General features: G+C 44.2%; 3 protein-coding genes across 3 annotated transcripts; 1 reads left to right on the forward strand and 2 right to left on the reverse strand.

Annotated features, from left to right (window-relative positions):
• Window positions 1-693: 693 nt before the first annotated feature.
• Window positions 694-3,297, reverse strand: purbb (purine-rich element binding protein Bb). The gene has a single exon (XM_084160429.1). It carries the CDS (start codon window positions 3,257-3,259, stop codon window positions 2,357-2,359), a length of 903 nt encoding a protein of 300 aa, XP_084016555.1. The 5' UTR covers window positions 3,260-3,297; the 3' UTR covers window positions 694-2,356.
• A 3,548-nt stretch (window positions 3,298-6,845) lies between these two features.
• h2az2b (H2A.Z variant histone 2b) lies at window positions 6,846-9,521 on the forward strand. Its single transcript, XM_084160430.1, has 5 exons — window positions 6,846-6,938; window positions 7,845-7,922; window positions 8,228-8,341; window positions 8,477-8,606; window positions 8,760-9,521. Exons 1-5 carry the CDS (start codon window positions 6,936-6,938, stop codon window positions 8,819-8,821), a joined length of 387 nt encoding a protein of 128 aa, XP_084016556.1. The 5' UTR covers window positions 6,846-6,935; the 3' UTR covers window positions 8,822-9,521.
• A 1,197-nt stretch (window positions 9,522-10,718) lies between these two features.
• Window positions 10,719-12,426, reverse strand: LOC311127515 (uncharacterized protein; the record flags this gene model as incomplete). The annotated part of the gene is made up of 3 exons (XM_084159337.1): window positions 10,719-11,069; window positions 11,488-11,768; window positions 12,141-12,426. The coding sequence occupies 3 exons, from the start codon at window positions 12,424-12,426 to the stop codon at window positions 10,719-10,721; spliced, it is 918 nt and encodes a 305-aa protein (XP_084015463.1).
• Window positions 12,427-22,650: the final 10,224 nt, after the last annotated feature.

Raw genomic sequence — 22,650 nt, forward strand, 5'->3', positions numbered from 1 at the left:
AGCAGAGCACACGTCTATGACAGCTGCCGTGTCACTGAGATTGTGCTGGGGAGAAGACTGGAGACACTCCCCCCCCCCCCCCCCCCAAACTGGCTGAGTCTAAGAAATAATATGACATTGTGTTTGCTATCTTAAAGTGCAACAACAAAGTGGCAAAGAATCCAACACCACACATTCTTAGTGTCAGAAAGCAATTGGTTTACTACGCATTTTAAATACCTAACTGAGCCCTGAATGTCAGTCAGTGCATTGTTTGCCTTCTCATGTAATTATCGTACACTATTTGGTAGTCTTTTCCAATAACAAAAATAAAACCTAATTGCCTTGATGGCACTGGCAACATAGTTAAAGGAGAATATGGAATAAGTTAAACAGAAGGCGACTTCAAGCTTGGAGTTGAGAACGTGTAATATGAAGAAGGTTCCTTCACATTGACAATGCGTTGGGTAGTTTTCCCCCCAACTCAGACCAACTGCCTGTGACTGGTTCTACATGTTAAATTGGGAACAACTACAAGCAACAGAGACCAGCTGGGACTACAATTATTTGAACTGATTGTAGTAGGAGCTTTAAAACTAATACGACCTAAGAAGAGTAAGTTAAAATGGAGAACTATGGACTGCCTTTCAGCAGCTGCTGGTTGTTGAGGGGGGAGAGAAAGCGGTTTTCTAAAGTATACAATCACAATATCTATTGCATTTATATTATTTTTAATCACAGAAGTGTTATTTCTTTCACTCTCTGGGAGAAAACCAACAAATGAAAATGAAAGTGAAAATAAAGAAAGAACTAAAAGAAAACATCAACATCATGGACTATTCAGTCACATCCCAGCTATGTTTCATGAAATAAGCCTCCGTTCTACTTAGGCTATATAATTCATATACATTTTTCCTTCTCTTAAGGTATTTAAAAAATATTGTATGCTGGTTTGTTCAGTATCTTCTCTTTTATACGTATAATCTTCTTTCAATATAGTTCTCTTTCGAAATAAAAAGGAAACCATCCATCCATTTGTTACTGTCCAGAGGCGTAGTGTGATGCCAGTGGTGTGGTGGTGCTGAGGCCTGGGCTCTGAGAGACAGAGTGTGTGTGTGGTCTCTCCTGGCTGGGCCTTAGCAGAGGAACTGGTGGTACGTTATCATTGACGCCCCACACACACTCTTGGCTGGCTGGGTGACAGTAGTAGTAGCTCTGGGTTTCACCCAGTGATCACTTGCAATGGCCTGGTCACAAGGCTCCTGCAGTGTGTTGGTGTGTGTGTGTGTGTGTGGATACGTGGGGGTCCCATCCGTGTGTCAACGCTGAGAGGGCAGGCTCCCACGGGACTCACACAGAAGGACGATACTGTCCTTTCTGGTTGCCGATTGGATAACAGGCCTGCCAATCTCTTGACACCAGGCCACATTGCGTGAGGACTGAGGAGACACACAGCTCCCCTCTTACAGAAACGTACAGATTACTTTCAAACCCATTAAGTCTGAGGAAACAGACTTTGTAAATATTGCCTGGCATTTCTATGTAAAAATTAAAAAAGCATTCACTCTGCCACCATGTTTAGGTCTATTTGTTTGGAGGGTGACGTGATACTGCGAGCTAACTATGTTAGCACAAGGCTCCAATTTAGTCTCTGAGGCCTTTAGATAGGCCTGCAGATATAGTTCTCTCAGTAACGTTTCTCATCATAATCGTCTGTTAAGGGGCCTGCCTGTGTTATATTGCTATCTCTCTCTCCATCAGTTAACACACTAAATATAAACCTCTACAAAATGACAGCAGCATTCTAGACATTCCTTCCTACAACTTTCACTAATTTATAAGGATCCCACACACACTGCCCACATAGGAGAGGCCTAAAACAGGAATACAATGGATGCTGGTTATCTCCTTACACGGAGAAATTGAAATAATAGCTAAATTAATGGGGTCAAGGTACACTCCTTACTCTTTTAAATATATATCTATATTTGAAAGGGAACATTTATTATAAAGATGTCATTGGCTTCTTAAATTGTTATGAAAACCAAGTTGCTGGTTTTAGGTATATTTCTTTTTCTACAAAACATCATTGCAATCTTTTTTAAACCCATGAGAAAAGTCTCATTTACACACTACTAGTCCCATAACTTTAACTTTTTGTTTTACTTCCCACCCCATCTAACCCTCATAAACAAACTCCAGGTGTTAAATACATCAATAGTTCCCCTGTCAAATGTACTTTTTTACACCACGATATTTTCTAGTATTAAAGTTCGATTCGTCATGCACTTAAATCTGTCATTTCTGCATTTTTCTGCCACATACCCTATTGCTGATCTTACGGTGTGAACTGAACTATATAAGCAGTTTCAACTACTCAGTCGTCATCCACCTCCTCTCCCTCCGACTCCTCTCTCCTCTCGTAAGTTTTATCCCGCTGTCGTTCCTGGATCTCTTTCATCTCCTCCGCGTAGCGGTTGAAAGCTCCTCCGAACTTCCCCCACGCTTTGAACGGGATGGTGATAGAGTTCCTGTAGCTCGGTTTGACCTCGCTCACTCGCAGGAACACGCCGTATTTGTTGGACCCGACGTCGAAAAAGAACCGTTTAGAGTCCACCATGATGGATGTGCCCTCGGGAAGCTCCCCATAGCCCCCAGCCGCCGTTCCACCCGCCAACTCCTCGTCGTCTCCACCGTAATCATCTATATGCTTGGCAAGGGCGTCTCTAAACTCTATTAAGCCTTGGGCCGGAAGGGCTATGGTCTGGCCGGCCTGCATGCCTCCTCCAGGCCCCCCTACACCGAACCCGGGCCCTCGGTTGACGGTCTGTCGGATCCGCAGGAACCTCCCCCGCTGGTTCTCCTTCAGATCGAGGTAGTATTTACGGTTCTCACGGACCAAGAACTCGCTCTTCAGGGCTCGCCTGGGCCCGCCGTCCTCTCCGACCAAGGACTGGGCGATCTGCTCCGGGCTGCTAGGCCCCAGTTGGGCGTAGTGCTCTATGAAATCCCCCAGGTAGTCGCGAAACTCCGCCGCAACTGACATGGACAGGGTCAGGCGACTTTTGGAGCCCCCGGCCCCGACCTCCGCGATTTTGATGAACCTGCCCTTGTTGTTTTGCTTGACGTCCAAGTAGAAGCGCTTGTTCTGGATATCCAGCCGCTTGGACGCCAGCTCCTGGGTCTCCTGCTCTCTCTGGGAGTGCTGAAACCCGCTTCCACCTCCCCCTCCTCCGCTGCTGCCACCGCCGCGCTCGCTCCCACTGTCACCATCCGCCATCTTCAGCACCGCCAGCCAGCTTCACTCTCTCCTGCGTATCTCCCTCTCCGCTTGCACACCCCTTTCACGGTCACCACCAAAACCCGCCCCGAGCGCTCCCGCATTGGCCTTGGGTCTGCCAATCACTCCAGGTTCAACTAATTCGCTTTCCCTCATTGGTCAATTTCCGCTGCCAATCACGCATACATCGTAACCTTGTAACATGTAATTGGTTCAGATTTCGGTTCTGTTGACGTAATTCTCGTGGAGCTTTTACCCTACTGGACACCGGGATCCACACTCCATCATTCACGACCACACCGCCGTCCAATCAACGGGCCAATATTGTTACAACTATTTTTACTATGAAGTGCCAATAAATTGTAGCTGATCCTTTTCTGTGCAGTTGCTATGGCATTTAAGGCAAAACTGGGCACGCGTGAAATTCTACACTACAGACAAAAGCAGTAATAAAAGCAATTCCTTATTTACATTTACATTTTAGTCATTTAGCAGACGCTCTTATCCAGAGCGACTTTACAGTTAGTGAGTGCATACTTTTTTTTTATATATATATATATATATTTTTTTTTTAAATCATACCAACTGTTACACTTATACTATACAGTGACAGTCATTTTACAATGTCACAAAAGACCAGCCATTTACACTGAGATGAATACATTTTACCTTGCACATTTTCATAAACCTAGGCTTTGGTACTAAAATATTTAGCCATGTAACTCCTAATAATTTCCCTGTCACCCAGATATGAATATTACTATTAATTTCACCACAGTGGTGCCCATGTAATTTAATTTTTTTGTCATTTAGCAGATGCGACTTACAGGAGCAATTAGGGTTAAGTACCTTGCTCAAGGTCACATCTGCAGATTTTTCACCTAGTCGGCTCAGGGATTCGAACCAACGACCTTTCAGTTACTGGCCCAAGGTGCTTAACTGCTAGGCTACATGCCGCCCATGACACTAATCAACCAATTAAACCACGATCAGTCAGATAGTATTGTAGCCAATTCAGAGGGGTTGTACACTGGGACTTGAACACGGGTCTCTGATTCAGAGGCAAGCACCAAAGATCACTACACTATACATCCCTCTTCCACTATCTCACTTCTGACACCAGTGTAACGAATTCAGCGGTGGATTGGTCAAGACTCGAACTCAGGGCCCAGTTTTTCAAAACATTTAATCCAGATAAAAACATATAATGTGTTAAATTCTGTTCCTCCTTCAGATGTGGTCCCTCGTTTTTTTATGTAGTTTAAAAGACAAAAACAGAACCAAACCATAACATTCCACATCATATGCTACAACAAAGATCATGTTATATGATCCCATGAAATTTGGTCTAAATATTTTCTGAAATGAAGGGGGAACAAAATGGAATGGGGTAACAGGGTTGAGACAACACAGCGTCATTTTGATCAGGATTTTTTTTAAACTGGGCCCAGGCCACTCTGGTTCCAAAACAAGCACGCTACAGTATATTGATAATGTGGCAAAGAGGCCCTCTTTACATTGAACTCATATACATTGAGTGTACAAAACATTAGGAACATTACACATAGATTGACCAGGTGAATCCAGGTGAAAGATGTGATCCCTTATTGATGTCACTTGTTAAATCCACTTCAATCAGTGTAAATGTAGGGCAGGAGACAGGTTAAAGAATTAATTTTAAAGCCTTGAGACAATTGAGACATGGATTGTGTATGTGTGCCATTCAGATGGTTAATAGGCAAGACAAAATATTTAAGTGCCTTTGAACAGGGTATGGTAGTAGGTGCCAGGTGTACCGGTTTGAGTGTGTTAAGAACTGCAACGCTGCTGGGTTTTTCACGCTCAACAGTTTCCCGCGTGTATCAAGAATGGTCCAACGCCTAAAGGACATCCAGCCAACTTGACACAACTGTGGGAAGCATTGGAGTCAAAATGGGCCAGCATCCCTGTGGAACGCTTTTGACACCTTTGTAGAGTCCATGCCCCGAAGAATTGAGGCTGTTCTGAGAGCGAAAGGGGGTGCAACTCAATATTAGGAAGGTGTTCCTAATGTTTTGTACACTCAGTGTACATCCAGCAGGCAGGCAACACCCATGCCGAAGTTTTATTCCATTATATTTCACCTTTTACCACGTAAGTCAAGGGTACAAATTACACATTGAATGTTGGGGTGCCCAACATATTCTTGACAGTGACACTTATAGGGGTGCTCAAACCACAGTGATATTTAATATCCTACATAGGTGCCCTGATTTGTAATGCCCAACAGTCCAGTCCAGTTCCAACCACAGCAGCACTGGCAGCAGGGGAGACTCGCTCCAGCACTGAGGAGGCCTGACTGGGATGGGCTTCTCTCACGAGGAAGAGGGGCCAGCCAGAGGCTTTCTCAGGAGGGCATAATGCTACAGAAAGTTCAGATAGTAGAATACATACATGCTTCTCTCTGTCAATTAGATAAGATTAGAGTAAAGAATCATTAAAGCCACGGTCTAGGTTTTACATTACATGTTGTTGTTTTTTCTTTGCAAAACAATTTTTATCCTAACATGACAATATTAATCAAATAATCTACATTTCTATTTTAACGTTTTGTAAAGATGCATCCTTTTGAATACACCCCAGGTGGAAGGGCAGCAGCCAACACAGTGCCTAGCCTGCTCACCTACTACTTAGGTTGCAAACATCAATGTCCACTGGTACAGGGTTTTTAATTGACATTTTAGTCATTTAGCAGACGCTCTTATCCAGAGCGACTTACAGTTAGTGAGTGCATACATTTTTCATACTGGCCCCCCGTGGGAATCGAACCCACAACCCTGGCGTTACAAGCGCCATGCTCTACCAACTGAGCTACACGGGACTAAATATTTTGAATCTACTGGCAGATAACATTGGTCAAATACTGTAAAGTAGGCTAGGCTAGTTGAGGGGCACATCATTTACTAGCTTGGAGTTTGCACTTTTGTGACATTTTTATTGCTTCGATTGTGCCAGCCAAACTAAATTACATCACTCATGCATTTGACCCGGGTCTGGCAGCATCAACGTTGAACAAGTGAGAGATGGGGAACAGAGAGACATGGGATTCAGGTAGGTCAGAGTCATTGGTAGTGTGGTGGATGAGAGGAGTTTTTCTCATACAATGTAACGCTCTGACCAACTGGAAAAGCACAATATAAATCCCATCATTATTCATTTATTAAAAAACCTAAGTACAAATGTAGCCTATTCATTCGTTCTATCTGAATGATCCTTCTGAGTATCACTGGAAAAGAAGATTAAACAATGAGACAGTCATTATTTCTAAAATTAATAAATCAACTCAGTTACATGGATTATGTAGTCAAAATGTTGTCCATGTGACAGAATTTTTGGTATTTCATCTTATTCTGCATGTAGGCCTACTTGTGTGACCATACCTTCAATTAATTTGAAGTGCAGTAGTATTTCTCTGGTATTTCTACTATCCCAAAGCGTCCAATCCACTTGCAGGAATGAGTAAACACTGTACAAACACGATTACAATTGGCTGAAGAGACCGTTCGAACCAGCAAGCAGAAAAGCTATTGGTTGGCTCTGGAAGCTCCGGGAATCCTCATTCATCGGGTTTGGCTTTGCTTCGGGGTTTATTGTTTCTCTCCGTTTGGAAATAGAACAGGGAAAACTCACCGGCGACATGGTAACGAGTTTTTGATTATTTTATGCACATTTTGTGTGTGCACTCTGTATTATAGGACAGATTATAGTACATTTGATTAAATGTAATTGATATGCTAAACTGGCTTGTAGCATTCACGAATGCAAGCTTGCGTGCGAAATAACGTTAGGACGTCGTCGACTGACACTCGAAAGCTAGCTAACGAAAGAGCGCCATCTACATTTAGCTACAACGCCATCTGGTTTACAACCGACTCGCTTCTCCTACTTATTTCAAACATAGCTTAACTATATCTAATACGTTACCTCCCGTCTCTGTCTGATTTATATTATGTTAATAGTCCAAGATATTCGCAAAGTTTGGGTTGTATCTTGAAGTAACGTTACGGTAGCAAGTTTCCACCGAGCTAGCTAGCTAAACCAGGTTAGCACTAATCCGCCTAGCGAGCGCAGATACTACTGGCGAGCAGCCAAGAAAACCTGTGCTAACGTTAGTTAGCAACAAGTTTACCAATATTTCACAGTTTTAGTTAACTATTGTAAAACCATTCTTCCTGCGTATTTATGCATATTTTGAATTTTTGTTTGCAAAATTTGAATGATTTATCTTCAATAAATCAAATGACAGTTTACCAGTTACCTAACTATCTACCGGAAATTGTGCATTATCTTCCAGTTGGCGGGATAAGTGTGTGATTGTAATGACAGGTTGCATGTGCCGCCTTCGATTTGCTTGAAGTTGTAAACAAAAATAACATTAAGAGAATGCTTGTGATTTAATACTTTTTCTTTTGTACATCCACACCACATTTAGTCTTTTTCACCCTGGCCACAGTTCGGCATGGCTTTGAGAAGTAACAAAAACAACATTTGATCAAGTTGATGCATCAAAAGTAATTTCACTGAATTTCTGTTTGTCCCCTTCCAGGCAGGAGGAAAAGCTGGAAAGGACAGTGGTAAAGCCAAGGCGAAGGCCGTGTCTCGCTCCCAGAGGGCTGGACTCCAGGCATGTACCCACTCTCTTTTACCTGGTTTTCTGTGGTCACATCAGTCGCAAGTAATAATAATAATAATAATAATATGCCATTTAGCAGACGCTTTTATCCAAAGCGACTTACAGTCATGCGTGCATACATTTTTTGTGTATGGGTGGTCCCGGGGATCGAACCCACTACCTTGGCGTTACAAGCGCCGTGCTCTACCAGCGTGTTTTCCCTGTTGAATTAGTCACAAGTGAATCCTACATCACAGATAAATAGGCAACTTCTACCTAGAGTGTTTCTGATTGTGTTTATGTTTCTCCTTGTGTAGTTCCCGGTGGGTCGTATCCACAGACACCTGAAAACCAGGACCACCAGCCATGGCAGAGTGGGAGCCACCGCAGCCGTCTACAGCGCCGCCATCTTGGAGTACCTCACCGCTGAGGTGAGATGTTTTATTTTTTTTAAACACAAAAAAAGGACTCATTGAGGGTTCTGACGAAGGTCAATAGAGCAGGCTTTTGCTCCAACCCTTCCCTAACGCACAATGACTGAACCTATTGTTGTGGTTCCCTTTCAGGTGTTGGAGTTGGCAGGGAACGCCTCCAAGGATCTGAAGGTGAAGCGTATCACTCCACGTCACTTACAGCTGGCCATCCGCGGAGATGAGGAATTGGACTCCCTCATCAAGGCTACCATCGCTGGAGGAGGTGAGTTGTAAATGAATGGATTGGGTTTATGTATTGTTCTTCCAGGAACTCAATGCACTTTATATTACATGGGGTAGGGCAAATTCACCTCTTCACCCACCAATTTGTAGCACTAGCACCCATTCGTAATTTCATTTTTTCTCCCTCCTGCAGGTGTGATCCCTCACATCCACAAGTCTCTGATTGGAAAGAAGGGCCAGCAGAAGACTGCATAGAGGAAGTGACCTCCCACACCACCAGGAAGGAATGGGCAGCCATGTTCTTTTTGTTTCTCATATTTTTGGGGGGTCATTTTGTAACCGTAGTTGTAGTCTCTCGAGGGAGATGTGTAGTCTTTGAGGTATGTGTTGATTTGTACTGTTTTAAAGGGGAAAAGGGGTGTGTTTAGGGTAGGGGTTTTTTCAGACAAGAAACTTGTGCAATAACCACGTTTCCATCCACAGTTTTTATGCGAGTAAAGTCATAGTGTATAAAAAAAAAAAATAGAATAACAAATCAAGACAACTGTGATGGAAACAGGAAGTTTCGGTACAATTTTATAAATGCCAACAGACAATTTGTTAGTTCGACATGGTGGGATCTTTTAGTGTCGGTAAAATGTATTATGAGAGAATTGCCGGTGAAACGCCTTTATGCGCAAATATTGATATAATAACCATCATATCGAAGTAAACTTGGAGTCACGCAATGATATGCTGTGTGGTCCTCCCACTAGGACTCTGGAAACCATGTAGTTTATTAGGCAATAGATGAAATGTTATGATGAACGTCACAGGGTGGTGAAAGTGCACGGTGATGAGCTTGATGCTCCTTTCCAATAAATACGGAGTTGGCACATTTGCTATTTAATGCAACAATTTTTGTGACAAAACTATTGATAGAGTTGAAAATGCGATGGAAACACAACTTTTGATTTTTTTTTTTTCAGTACATGAAAACGTAAGCAAAAAAGTACATTTTGTGTGCACTACGTCATCACGCACTGATTTCTATCTGCTCAAAGTCAGTTGGGTGGAAACTCCACTGATGGTAAAATGTGCATATTTTCTTTATGTACATTTGAGTATTCGCATGAAAATCTGTCGCCAATTGGATGGAAACCTAGCTACTGACCAACAAATGCTGAAGTTCTTGTCTTGTTCTGAAAAACTTTGAGTTTATTGGATTTTGCTCCAAACTTGTTTTATACCTACAAAAGTTAAAGTCTTTAAAAAAAACTATCTGTGTGTGTTATTCAAATTTTAGCCAGAATATGATTTAGTGATTTTCTATGTAGCTTTGACCTCGCTCACCTAGAGATACAGTAGTTTAGATATTATGTAATTATATTCAATGGAGAATGAAGGAAGGTCGGCACTCATGAATTTGAGGTGGGGGAAAAAAATTAGTTCAGTTTGATGAAACGTTTGTTCTGAGAAATCTTATCAATTTTCATTTTTTCACGACACATTCATTAGTGTGGACCTTCTCTCTATTACAGATGTTTTTATTTCATTTTTTGTATTCAAACTTTATTTTATCAGGGAGTCATATTGAGACAATGGTCTCTTTTACAGATGAGCCTTGAATTAGGCAGTAGGTGGCCCTCAACAATTTGTAAGCTGGTCAGAGATATTGAGGTGTTTGAAATCATCAGACATTCTATCACAGTACAACAAAATCCAGTCTATATTCAGGCATTATGTTTTTGTTTCATTTTATTTTTACACAGTACTTCCAAATATATCAATCAAGTGGAGGAACAGAGATTATCTGATTATAATGCAATTGAAGAAAGAAAGAAAATATATTTCTCACTTCTTTAGAACACAGCAGCCACACAGATTCATTAAAAGTTTTTACAATTTTATACTTGAATAGAACTTACAATATGACAATACAAAAGAAAGCAGGAACACATTCATTATTGCACTCTACCCTGAGTGGAAAACTTCACAATTTCACCTCTCCTTTAAGTAGCTTTTTTAGTAAGTCAATACATTAGAATAGTATAGAAGCTAGTGAAGAGGTAGTGGGATACATCTCTATAGTCTAAAGTAGCTTTCTACCCTCATCTCGCTTCCTTAAAATCCCTTCAGACTATTGTGAACCACCCTATATCATCCAAAAGTTCTAATACAGGTGAGCGTGAGGCTGGTAGGCCCCCATCAGTGGGTTAGACCCGGTAGTGGGCATCACAAGGCTGGGGAGGCTTGCATATTGGTAGAAAGAGTCCAGGGGGGTGGCAGGGAGGTTGGGCAGGGCTGGACCGGCCGTGGAGGAGCTGTAGTGGGGGTGGAGGTATGGGGTGGAGGCGCCCCCCTCGGCTCCTGTGTGATGGGGGTGGTAGGTGGGGTTGGGGCCAGGGCGGTAGGCCTGTAGCTCGGTGTAGTGCAGCAGGTGAGAGGTTACTTTAGCTTGGCAGAGAGCGTCCTGGACCATCCTCTTCATCCTCATACGCCTGTTCTGGAACCAGTTACGGATCTGAGGAGAAACAGAGGAGTTAGAGCAGGGAGGGGCAACCCCTTTTTCTCCCGAATTTTGATCTTGTCTCATCGCTGCAACTACAACAGGCTCAGGAGGCCATGCGTCCTTCAAAACATGACCCGCCAAACCGCGCTTCTTAACACCCGCCGGCTTAACCCAGAAGCCAGCCGCACCAATGTGTCGGAGGAAACACTGTTCATCTGACGACCGACGTCAGCCCGCAGGTGCACGGCTCGCCACAAGGAGTCACTAGAGCGCGAAGAGCCAAGTAAAGTAAATGTATTTTTTGGGGGAAATTGATCCGCTGGCCTACACAAAAGGAACGCCAGTTGACCATCCCTGAGTTAGAGGCATGAACGATCACACAAACTGCTGCTAACCTGTGTATGTGCGTCTGTGTGTGTGTGGTGCCTACCTGTTTGTCTGTAAGGTTGAGTCTCTTGCAGAGCTTGGCCTTGTCCTGAGTGCCCAGGTAGGCGTTCCCCTTGAAGGCCATCTCTAGACTGTTGATCTGCTCCGCTTTGTAGGCTGTACGTGGCCGCCTCCCCGTAGGGAGAGAGAGAGAGATGGGAGACAAGGAGGGAGAGGTGAAGGTGCCGTCCGTGGGGGCGGTGGGGGAGAGGGATTGCCCGCCTTCGCTCTCGTACCCTGACGTTTCCTCCTCTGTTCCACTGAGGAGGCCAGTCTCAGCCACTTCTGAGGAGAGAGGGGGAAGAAATGGAGAGAGGTTGGATTTCAAATCCATCCATATGTCACATCATAGTGGTTCCCAAAATGTTTGTGTGCTCTGAACCATACAAACAAATTCTCCAGACAACAACTCATTCTGAGGTGCGTCCTAACTATGGAGCTTTCAGCACTATAAGAGCCAAATTAGATGTAGCTATTCCTTATGAATTCTGTATCTCTGAGACAATTATTATTTATTATTATTATTATTGCAATTAATTCCACCAATACCTAGCTCAAAAAACACCCAAAAACAACAAGACAATATTTAAATGAATTTATGTCCCCCATCTAAGCTCAGATCCTGAGATGAGTTCATTTGAGGGAGAGTGAACCTACCTTGGTGGTTGTGGTGGAGGGGGCTACTCCTCTTGGTATGTGTACCTGTCTCAGGGCCTGCCAGGCAGGGATGGATGCATGGGTTGAGCCCCTGTCCTCTCCTTGCCTGGTTCGCCTGATTCTCGGGTCTCAGTCGGCAGTAGAACCCAGGTAGGCTCTCAGGTTGGGTCCCAGAGGTGCTGTTCGGTCCAACAGAGGTCCAGGAAGAGGAGAGAGGCGAGGGTCTCGTGCTTCCCAACGCCTGGCTACTCTGGGCAAGCCACTCGATGGAGAAATGTCGCCTCATGGTTGGACGATGGAGATATCCAATAGAATAAATCAAAAATGTGTCCTTTTGGAGGAATATAATCTAATGTTATCCTTTGGGTTCCAGAAATGCAAACAATGTTTTCTCAGAGCTGGGTAAGTCCAGTGAAGAGTGTGTTCTTCTCTCTCAGCGGGTCAGTGTCCTGGTAAATGGAGTAATGATCTGAGTCTCAGGAGTAGAGTCAGTATTTATCCAGGGAATCCCTCCTCATTTACAACTCACTCAGCTAAGGATCAAAGAACACATCCTCCCCTCTTCCCTCCCTCCTTCAGTTTTCACAACTGCAGTAATTAAGACGTCTCAATCAGCCTGAATGAGGCCATTACCCTCTGGCTCCAGTGAGTCTGGAAAGGTTACCCCCCTCCTCACACACACACACACACACACACTGACACACACCATCCCATCCGTACTGTCCTCACTTCCCCTCTCAATACAGCCCTATCTGTGTGTATGAGTGTGTGTGTGTGAGAGAGAGCTCATTATTTCATCCTGTACATGTATTCTCAAATAACATATTGTGTTCTTATCAGGGATAGCTCACCCAAATAACAAAATTACACATTGGTTTCCTTACCCTGTAAGCAGGGAAACTCAACCAAAGCATGGATTGCTGTCATACCTCTCCATTAAGCAGAGTAAGAAAAAAATGTCATTTTGTAATTTGGGTGAACTATCCCTTTAACACTGAAGCATTTCCTCCTGCTCCTCAGCTCTACCCATGGAATAAAAATATAATGTTTCACTATATTTATGAATATCATTAACGTCATTTAGCGACTTACATTAGTGAATATATTATTTTTTTCATACTGGCCCCCGTGGGAATCGAACCCACAACCCTTGCGTTGCAAACGCCATGCGCTACCAACTGAGCTACATCGCTGCCGGCCATTCCCTCCACCTACCCTGGACGACTTGTGCACCGCTCCATTGGTCTCCCGGTTACAGCCAGCTATGACAGAGCCTGGATTCGAACCAGAATCTCTAGTGGCATAGTGCCTTAGACCACTGCGCCACTCGGGAGATAATAACTGATCCAATAACACCCATTATTGTGTATTTCATCATATCAAATTACAACTTCATACATTCCATGATCTGCTGACCCGGTATAGGCCTACTGGGAAGTCATTCAATCCTTGAATATGTCTTTAACCAGTTGAATGGTGACCAGCCTTGATTGATTGGCTCAACATAATGAAATAATGGCTGATCTGCCTGATCCCGAAAGACATTGTTGTCTAATAATGATCAGTCTCATTGGATCTGTCTCCACTGGTGAGCGGGAGGACTAACAGCTCTGATTTTATAATTGGATTGTTGTTTGGGTTGTTTGCGCAAAAATGTATTGAACCTCTTGGTCTATTGTATGTAGGATTTAGGCTTTCTATAGTGTTGAAATGTAACGGCCATCTCGCCAAAAGCGTTGTACCCGTGTAGCTCAGTTGGTAGAGCATGGCTCTTGCAACGCCAGGGTTGTGGGTTCGGTTCCCACGGGGGGCCAGTATGAAAAAAATAATGTATTCACTAATGTAAGTCGCTCTGGATAAGAGCGTCTGCTAAATGACGTAGATGTTGATGATATTCATAAATATAGTGAAACATTATATTTTTATTCCATGGGTAGAGCTGAGGAGCAGGAGGAAATGCTTCAGTGTTAAAGGGATAGTTCACCCAAATTACAAAATGACATTTTTTTCTTACTCTGCTTAATGGAGAGGTATAACAGCATTCCATGCTTTGGTTTAGTTTCCCTGCTTACAGGGTAAGGAAACCAATGTGTAATTTTGTTATTTGGGTGAGCTATCCCTGATAAGAACACAATATGTTATTTGAGAATACATGTACAGGATGAAATAATGAGCTCTCTCTCACACACACACACTCATACACACAGATAGGGCTGTATTGAGAGGGGAAGTGAGGACAGTACGGATGGGATGGTGTGTGTGTCAGTGTGTGTGTGTGTGTGTGAGGAGGGGGGTAACCTTTCTAAAACTGTGTATGCACTATAAACTATGTATGCACTCACTAACTGTAAGAGCGTCTGGTAAATGTCATTGTTTTACATTTATGGAAACTATTTCCTATTTAATAGTATCCCATTGGAGTTCTGATAAGCTACATTCGGGTTTGTGAGTATCAAAGATCCACGTTCCTCTGAAGGGACCGGTCTCCTTTAATGACCGATTAGCACGACTACACGGAGCGCTATCGCGTGGAGACAGCCGTCTGGAGGCGGAGAAGTGGAGCCAGCCCACCCGTCCGAATAACAGCCCTTCATTAGTTTATCAATGGGTCGGTTTGTGATTAAACCGATTTTGGATTATTATGTGTGTATTGTTATTTTATTGCTAGATATTGTTGGAGCAAGAAACATAAGCATTTCGCTGCACCTGCAATAACATCTGCAAAACTGTCTATGCGACCAATAAACTGTGATTAGAGTGTGCGTGAGTGGCGCAGCGGTCTAAGGCACTGCATTTCAGTGCTTGAGGCGTCACTACAGACCCCCTGGTTCATTCCAGGCTGTATCACAACCGGCGTGATAGGGAGTGCCATAGGGCGGCGCACAATGGACCCGGCGTCGTTCTGGTTTGGCTGGTGTAGGCCGTCATTGTAAATAAGAACGTGTTCTTAACTGACTTGCCTAGTTAAATAAAGAAAAAAATTGATTTAATCCCTAACACAATATATCACTTACTCTGCATAATACCTCTCCCTCCCCGCCCCTGTCTACCCGAGACGCAGTGGAGGAGATAGCCTACTTTGGTCTTTTAGAAAAGACAGGACTGTTTAGTTTGTTATCGGCTGTAAAGACGACCGATTGACTTGTTCCCCTGATCCTTATTGTAACATTGAATGGGAGGGAGACAATGGGCTGAATGAGGCTGGCAGAAACCCACTGGGACGAGAGGCGCCAGTTGAACCACGAATCCACAGCAGCGCGTCACCGCTCCTGTCTCCAAACCCATCTGCATCTACACTGTGCAGCGCGCATTTGGCCAAAGTCTCCAAACCCATCTGTATCTACACTGTACAGCGCGCATTTGGCCAAAGTCGCTCCATGCCTTTATTTTTTTTAATTAAATGGCATCAGATATTTGACTGATTTAAGTGGATAGATGGCCAGTTGGCCAATCAATAGGCAGGCATGGCCACTATAGGCTACAGCACCACAGGAGCTGCATTGCTGTACAAAAAGGCTCTTATTAATGCAAGTAATAACTGCCTATAGTCACTCTGTGGTAAATAATCATTCAAAAATAAAATAAAATAAAATAAATAAATGTGGGGTTCCTGGGAAGGAGGACTATTATATTATATAGAGAGTCACACACAGACACACGCAATCAGGGTCTTTGATGGCATCTGTTTGGCAGTGGTATGGGAGAGATGGCTGTGCTGTCTCCTGCAGTACCTCTCCCGTCTGAGACTCCTGTCTCCTGTCTCTCTCTTTTCTCTCTCTTTCTTGCTCAACAGGCCCCAGATCAAAGCACAGCACCCAGCTCACTATCACTGATCAGGATGACAGAGGGGAGACAGACAGGCGGGCTAGGCTGACACCCATCCCACTCTACAGTATGAAGAGACTGAGGGCCTAGCAGTGAAAGAGAAAGAGAGACAGAGAGGGAGAGAGATAGAGATAGAGAGATAGAGAGATAGGGGTGGAGATATGGAAGGAGAGAGTAAAGAAAAATATCAGGATCTTTTGAAGTCTTAACTGTAATCAATAGGCCTGTATGCAAATTCCTCAGTGTGTGTGTGTGTGTGTGTGTGTGTGTGTGTGGACGGCAGATCACTTGAGGAAATGAATCCTAGGAATCTCTGCACTACTACTTCTAATCTTAATGTACTTTATTTCATTTACTTCATTTATTTCCTTACTAATTAATACATACAGTCCTTGCAGAGTGTGGAGTGAGGGTTCTATTGGGAACCACTGCTGTCTGTGTAAGATGGAACTTTAGAATGAGTTCTTATTTTATTGATGGAAGCTCCCGGAACATTCTAATCTACAGTTACCAAACAGGTTATGACATTTTATTCATGACTATGCCCTACTTCCAGAATATTAAAGCCTGGTATGTGAGTGACACATTGCATTGAGTTAGTCAACCCAACACACACTCATAAATACATTGCTAAGGCATATTCCTGGTTCTGTGATTGCCTTGTTTAAAGGCCCATTCCATTTGGACTCTGTTAGTGTAGTCACTGAAAGGCCCATTCTATTTGGACGCTGTTAATGTAGTCACCATTTCATTTGGACTCTGTTAGTGTAGTCACTGAAAGGCCCAATCCATTTGGACTCTATTAGTGTAGTCACTTTTTATTTTATTTTTTATTTCAACTTTATTTAACCAGGTAAGCCAGTTGAGAACAAGTTCTCATTTACAACTGCGACCTGGCCAAGATAAAGCAAAGCAGTGCGATAAAAACAACAACAACACTGAAAGGCCCATTCCATTTGGACTGTTAGTGTAGTCACTGAAAGGCCCATTCCATTTATGGACTGTTAGTGTAGTCACTGAAAGGCCCATTCCATTTGGACTGTTAGTGTAGTCACTGAAAGGCCCATTCCATTTGGACTGTTAGTGGAGTCACTGAAAGGCCCATTCCATTTGGACTGTTAGTGTAGTCACTGAAAGGCCCATTCCATTTGGACTGTTAGTGTAGTCACTGAAAGGCCCATTCCATTTGGACTCTGTTAGTGTAGTCACTGATTGGTCTTTCGTGGTGTGTGTGTGTCTTCAACTGTATTAGCTATAGCTCAGGTAGTTTGTTTGCTCTGCCATTACCCTTATTTATGGACCACACTGTTTCCAACTAGGTCAAGCCCTACTACAATGTGTGTTAGTTTGTGCATATGTGTGTTGGGCACATAACTGGGCCCTATTTGACCTTTATGTCAAATTCCACTCCCGATTTGAGCTAGACCCCTTTGTCTTTTCTCAAATTCAACTCTTGACAAAACGAAATGGACCAACACTCTGCTGTGTGTGTGTTCAACTGTATTAACTCACATGGTTACATTTTTAGCTCACCATTATTAGTTGGTTTGTGTGTGTGTGTGTGTGTGTGTGTGTGTGTGTGTGTGTGTGTGTGATCCAAGGAGAGGCCATTCTGTCTGTGGGCTGACGGTCTCCAGCTGTGCTTCTCTTTGATTGGCTCCATTCACAGCCTTTCATCTCTAATGGCCCTGTTTGCTGCTCTGTTATGGACACAAACACTCCCCCTGCCCCCTCAGGACACACACACAAGCATGCAGGGGTGCACGCACACACACAGGCACGCACACACACACACACACAGGCACACACACACTTGCACACATGCACACACGCAGACACACAAACACAAACAGAAGTTGCCCCTACTAGACACTGATCTAAGACCAGTTTAGCACTTTCACCCACAAATGGTTATGGTTAGGATTTGGGGAGGTTAAGCTGATCCAAGATCTGTGCCCAGTGGGGGATTAGGAGAGACAGAGGACAGGAAGCAGTCCAACTGGCAGCATTGATACATCAGCCCAGCATGGAAAGGGGGACTGGTAAAATACTGTAACACATGTCCAAATACCACACATACAGTGGTGCCTTTTAATTGATTTCAATACATGCACAGTATCATCAGACCAATCCGTTGAAGGACACCTAAACACTGCTGATATAAACCCTCTGATTGAAGTTTTATATCAGTAAATCTGCCAGTCATGCCCTGTTTGTTCATGTTAGTTAGTCTGTGATGTAATGATTATTAACCTGTTTGGCTCCTGTTGTCCTCTAGTGTCCCGCCCTGTGTGGTGTATAACAGTCAGCTAGTCAGTCAAAACTCTTCTCCTTGTCTTATAGAACCCCATCAGCTCCTTCAAAGGCTCCTGGGGCCTCCTGATAAACTGGTCTTGGAGGAAAAGCAGGCACTGCGACCCCTATGATCAAAAGGAGGATGAGCCTTTAGTCATGACCCCCCCCCCCCCCCCCCAACAAAACTATTATTACCTACAGTAGGCAGGCCTGCAGTCTGGCCCCACAGACAGGCGGTCTCCTTTTCAGTCTCTATAGAGGTGAGGCATGGGAGACACACACACCCTCTTACATACACACACATACACAAGTGCATGAACACACACACCAGTAGTGATGTGTTCAGTATGCCCTGATGAACACGAAGGTGTTGTTGCTGTGTGTCCCTCCCTCCCTTCCAGTCAGTCAGTGAGTAACTTTTGTTTCACACGTGTGGTGTCACTGGCGTGGGAACAGGTGACGTGCCAACGAGGAGCAGGCGTCGTGGAGGAAAACTGCTGCTCCGCCTCTCTCTCACACACACACACACGCACGCACACACATTCTGAGATTGACAAGCCTCTTTACATGCTTATCTGTTTAAATAAATGTTTTATTTGAACTCATGATAACTAGTTTGACTGTCAGAAATGCCTTTAGGAGAACGCTATCCTAGGGGTCTTTCACTAAGCTCATCCTGTCCCGTTGAGTTTGGTGTGACAGAGCGGTCTGAGGTGTGTGTGTGTGAGGGGTGTAACTGAGGAATTGTGAGAATACCTTTTGAAGTTGAACGGCATTTAGAGGTTATTGAGACTGTTAGGAAGAGGTGCTGGAAACGCCTGCGGAGGCACACACACAATATGAGAAATGACCCTGTTTGTTTCCAATAAACCTTTAAAACCCTGTAGGAAGAGGTGGGGATTGTGTGAACATGAGATATAAGGCAGGGTTGCAGAGTGAGGAGCTTTTAGTTATGACACCCCTGTGTTTAAATGTTGAGCAAAATAACTGAAAGTTCACTTGTATATCATTTTCTACAGCAAGTTTGAACCTTGGGTGCATTTGTGTCATATTTATTTTTGGTAGTTCAGCAGTCTGAGAAAGCAGACATTTAATGAAAAAATATATATATTCTCAAGACTGAAGAGTGTAATTGTATCTAATGCTGATTTAAATCAAATCAAACTCAAAATTCAAAATGTTAGGCAATTCTTGATTGTTGGTTGGTTGGTTGGTTGACTGTCTGGGGTAAAAACAGGCGTGTTATTATAGCCCCGTGTAGCTCAGTTGGTAGAGCATGGCGCTTGCAATGCCAGGGTTGTGGGTTTGATTCCCACAGGGAGCCAGTATGAAAAAAGTATGAAAATGTATGCACTCACCAACTGTAAGTTGCTCTGGATAAGAGCGTCTGCTAAATAAATGTAAAAATGAGTGGCTTTCATTTCATACCATGAGTATATTAGTCATGGTACATCACTGGGGCTGAGCTCCCTGCCATCCAGGACCTCTATACCAGGCGGTGTCAGAGGAAGGCCCTAAAACTGGTCAAAGACTCCAGCCACCCAAGTCATAGACTGTTTACTCTGCTACCGCACGGCAAGCGGTATCTATGCACCAAGCCTGGAACCAACAGGACCTTGAACAGCTTCTACCGCCAAGCTATAGGACTGCTAAATAGCTACCCAGACTATCTGCTTTAAAGCCATTATTTTACTCATCACATACGCTGCTACTACTGTTTACTGTCACTTTATACCTAGTTATATAGTTACACAAATATGAATGCAACATGTAAAGTGTTGGTCCCATGTTTCATGAGCTGAAATAAAAGATCTCTGAAATTTTCCATACGCACAGAAAGCTTATTTATCTCAAATTTTGTGCACAAATTTGTTTGCATCCGTTAGTGAGCAATTCTTCTTTGCCAAGATAATCCATCCACCTGACAGGTGTGGCATATCAAGAAGCTGATTAAACAGCATGATCATTACGCAGGTGCACCTTTTGCTGGGGACAATGAAAGGCCACTCTAAAATGTGCCGTTTTGTCACACAACACAATGCCACAAGTTTTGAGGGGTCATGCAATTGGAATGCTGACTGCATGAATGTACACCAGAGCTGTTGCCAGATAATTGAATGATCATTTCTCTACCATAAGCTGCCTCCAATGTCATTTTAGAGAATTTGTCAATACATCCAACCAGCCTGACAACCACACGTAACGCAGCCCTTCACATCCAGCTTCTTCACCTGCGGGATTGTCAGGGGGGAATGGGGGGGGGGGGGGGGGGGGGTTGCTGAGGAGTATTTCTGTCTGTAATAAAGCCCTTTTGTGTGGAAAAACTCAGTATCCCCCCATTTATTAAGTCAAATGACACCGCTGGTCCTGCCCTACCCTATGCTTTGACTTCTTTCTCCCCTCTCTCTCCAGATGAAATCTTGCGACTTGTGACAGCCGGCCGCCCAACAACCTGCCCGCTTGACCCTATCCCCTCCTCTCTTCTCCAGACCATTTCCGGAGACCTTACCTCACCTCGCTCATCAACTCATCCTTGACCGCTGGCCATGTCCCTTCCGTCTTAAAGAGAGCGAGAGTTGCACCCCTCCTCAAAAAACCAGATGTCAACAACTACAGACCAGTATCCCTTCTTTCTTTTCTCTCCAAAACTCTTGAGCGTGCCGTCTCTAGCCAACTCTCCTGCTATCTCTCTCAGAATGACCTTCTTGATCCAAACCAGTCAGGTTTCAAGACTGGTCACTCAACTGAGACTGCTCTTCTCTGTGTCACGGAGGCTCTCCGCACTGCTAAAGCTAACTCTCGCTCCTCTGCTCTTATCCTTCTAGACCTATCTGCTGCCTTTGATACTGTGAACCATCAGATCCTCCTCTCCACCCTCTCCGAGTTGGGCATCTCCGGCGCTGCTCACTCTTGGATTGCGTCCTACCTGACAGGTCGCTCCTACCAGGTGGCGTGGCGAGAATCTGTCTCTGCACCACGGGCTCTCACCACTGGTGTCCCCCAGGGCTCAGTTCTAGGCCCTCTCCTATTCTCTCTATACACCAAGTCACTTGGCTCTGTCATATCCTCTCTCCTATCATTGCTACGCAGACAACACACAATTAATTTTCTCCTTTTCCCATTCTGATAACCAGGTGGCGAATCGCATCTCTGCATGTCTGGCAGACATATCAGTGTGGATGTCGGATCACCACCTCAAGCTGAACCTTGGCTGACAACTCCATTGTGTCCTCCTCCCAGAGTGCAAAGAACCTTGGCGTGACCCTGGACAACACCCTGTCGTTCTCCGCTAACATCAAAGCGGTGACCCGATCCTGCAGGTTCATGCTCTACAACATTCGCAGAGTACGACCCTACCTTACACAGAAAGCGGCACAGGTCCTAATCCAGGCACTTGTCATCTCCCGTCTGGATTACTGCAACTCGCTGCTGGCTGGGCTCCCTGCCTGTGCCATTAAACCCCTACAACTTATCCAGAACGCTGCAGCCTGTCTGGTGTTCAACCTACCCAAGTTCTCTCATGTCACCCCACTCCTCCGCACACTCCACTGGCTTCCAGTTGAGGCTCGCATCTACTACAAGACCATGGTGCTTGCCTATGGAGCTGTGAGGGGAACGGCACCTCCTTACCTTCAGGATCAGACCCTACACCCAAACGAGGGCACTACGTTCATCCACCTCTGGCCTACTAGCCCCCCTACCTCTACGGAAGCACAGTTCCCGCTCAGCCCAGTCAAAGCTATTCGCTGCTCTGGCACCCCAATGGTGGAACAAGCTCCCCCACGACAGCGGAGTCACTGACCACCTTCCGGAGACACTTGAATCCCTACCTCTTTAAGGAATACCTGGAATAGTATAAAAGTAATCCTTCTACCCCCCCCACCCCCCCATAAAAAAATAAAGTGGTTGTCCCACTGGCTATCATAAGTTGAATGCACCAATTTGTAAGTAGCTCTGGATAAGAGCGTCTGCTAAATGACATAAATGTAAATATTACTGGTCCCTAATCAACTTTTACGCCCCCCTCTGGTCGTATATAAAGATTTATAAAAAAAGAGTGCACAAAAACAACACAATGCATAAAATGGTACACTAAATATACATATATCAATGTACAAACTATATGCTCAGACATGTCATGAGCGGTAATAGGGAGAGAGCGTGAGTTGGATGGTGGTGTGTGTAGTGTACACCTGCTGTGTAAGTAGGCCACTGCTGTCATCATGCAAAATGGAACGGAACCACACACACTGCATGAGGGTATGCATATAGAAAGCACTTTCCCTCAGAATGCACACACTTACAGTTTTAGGCCTACATTATATCTAAAATTGATATAATTTTTATTCACATAGTTTAACTGCTTTCTCAATTGTGCAAACAAGCTGAT

Source organism: Coregonus lavaretus, assembly GCF_964263955.1.
Source record: "Coregonus lavaretus genome assembly, chromosome: 4".
NCBI lineage: Eukaryota > Metazoa > Chordata > Actinopteri > Salmoniformes > Salmonidae > Coregonus > Coregonus lavaretus.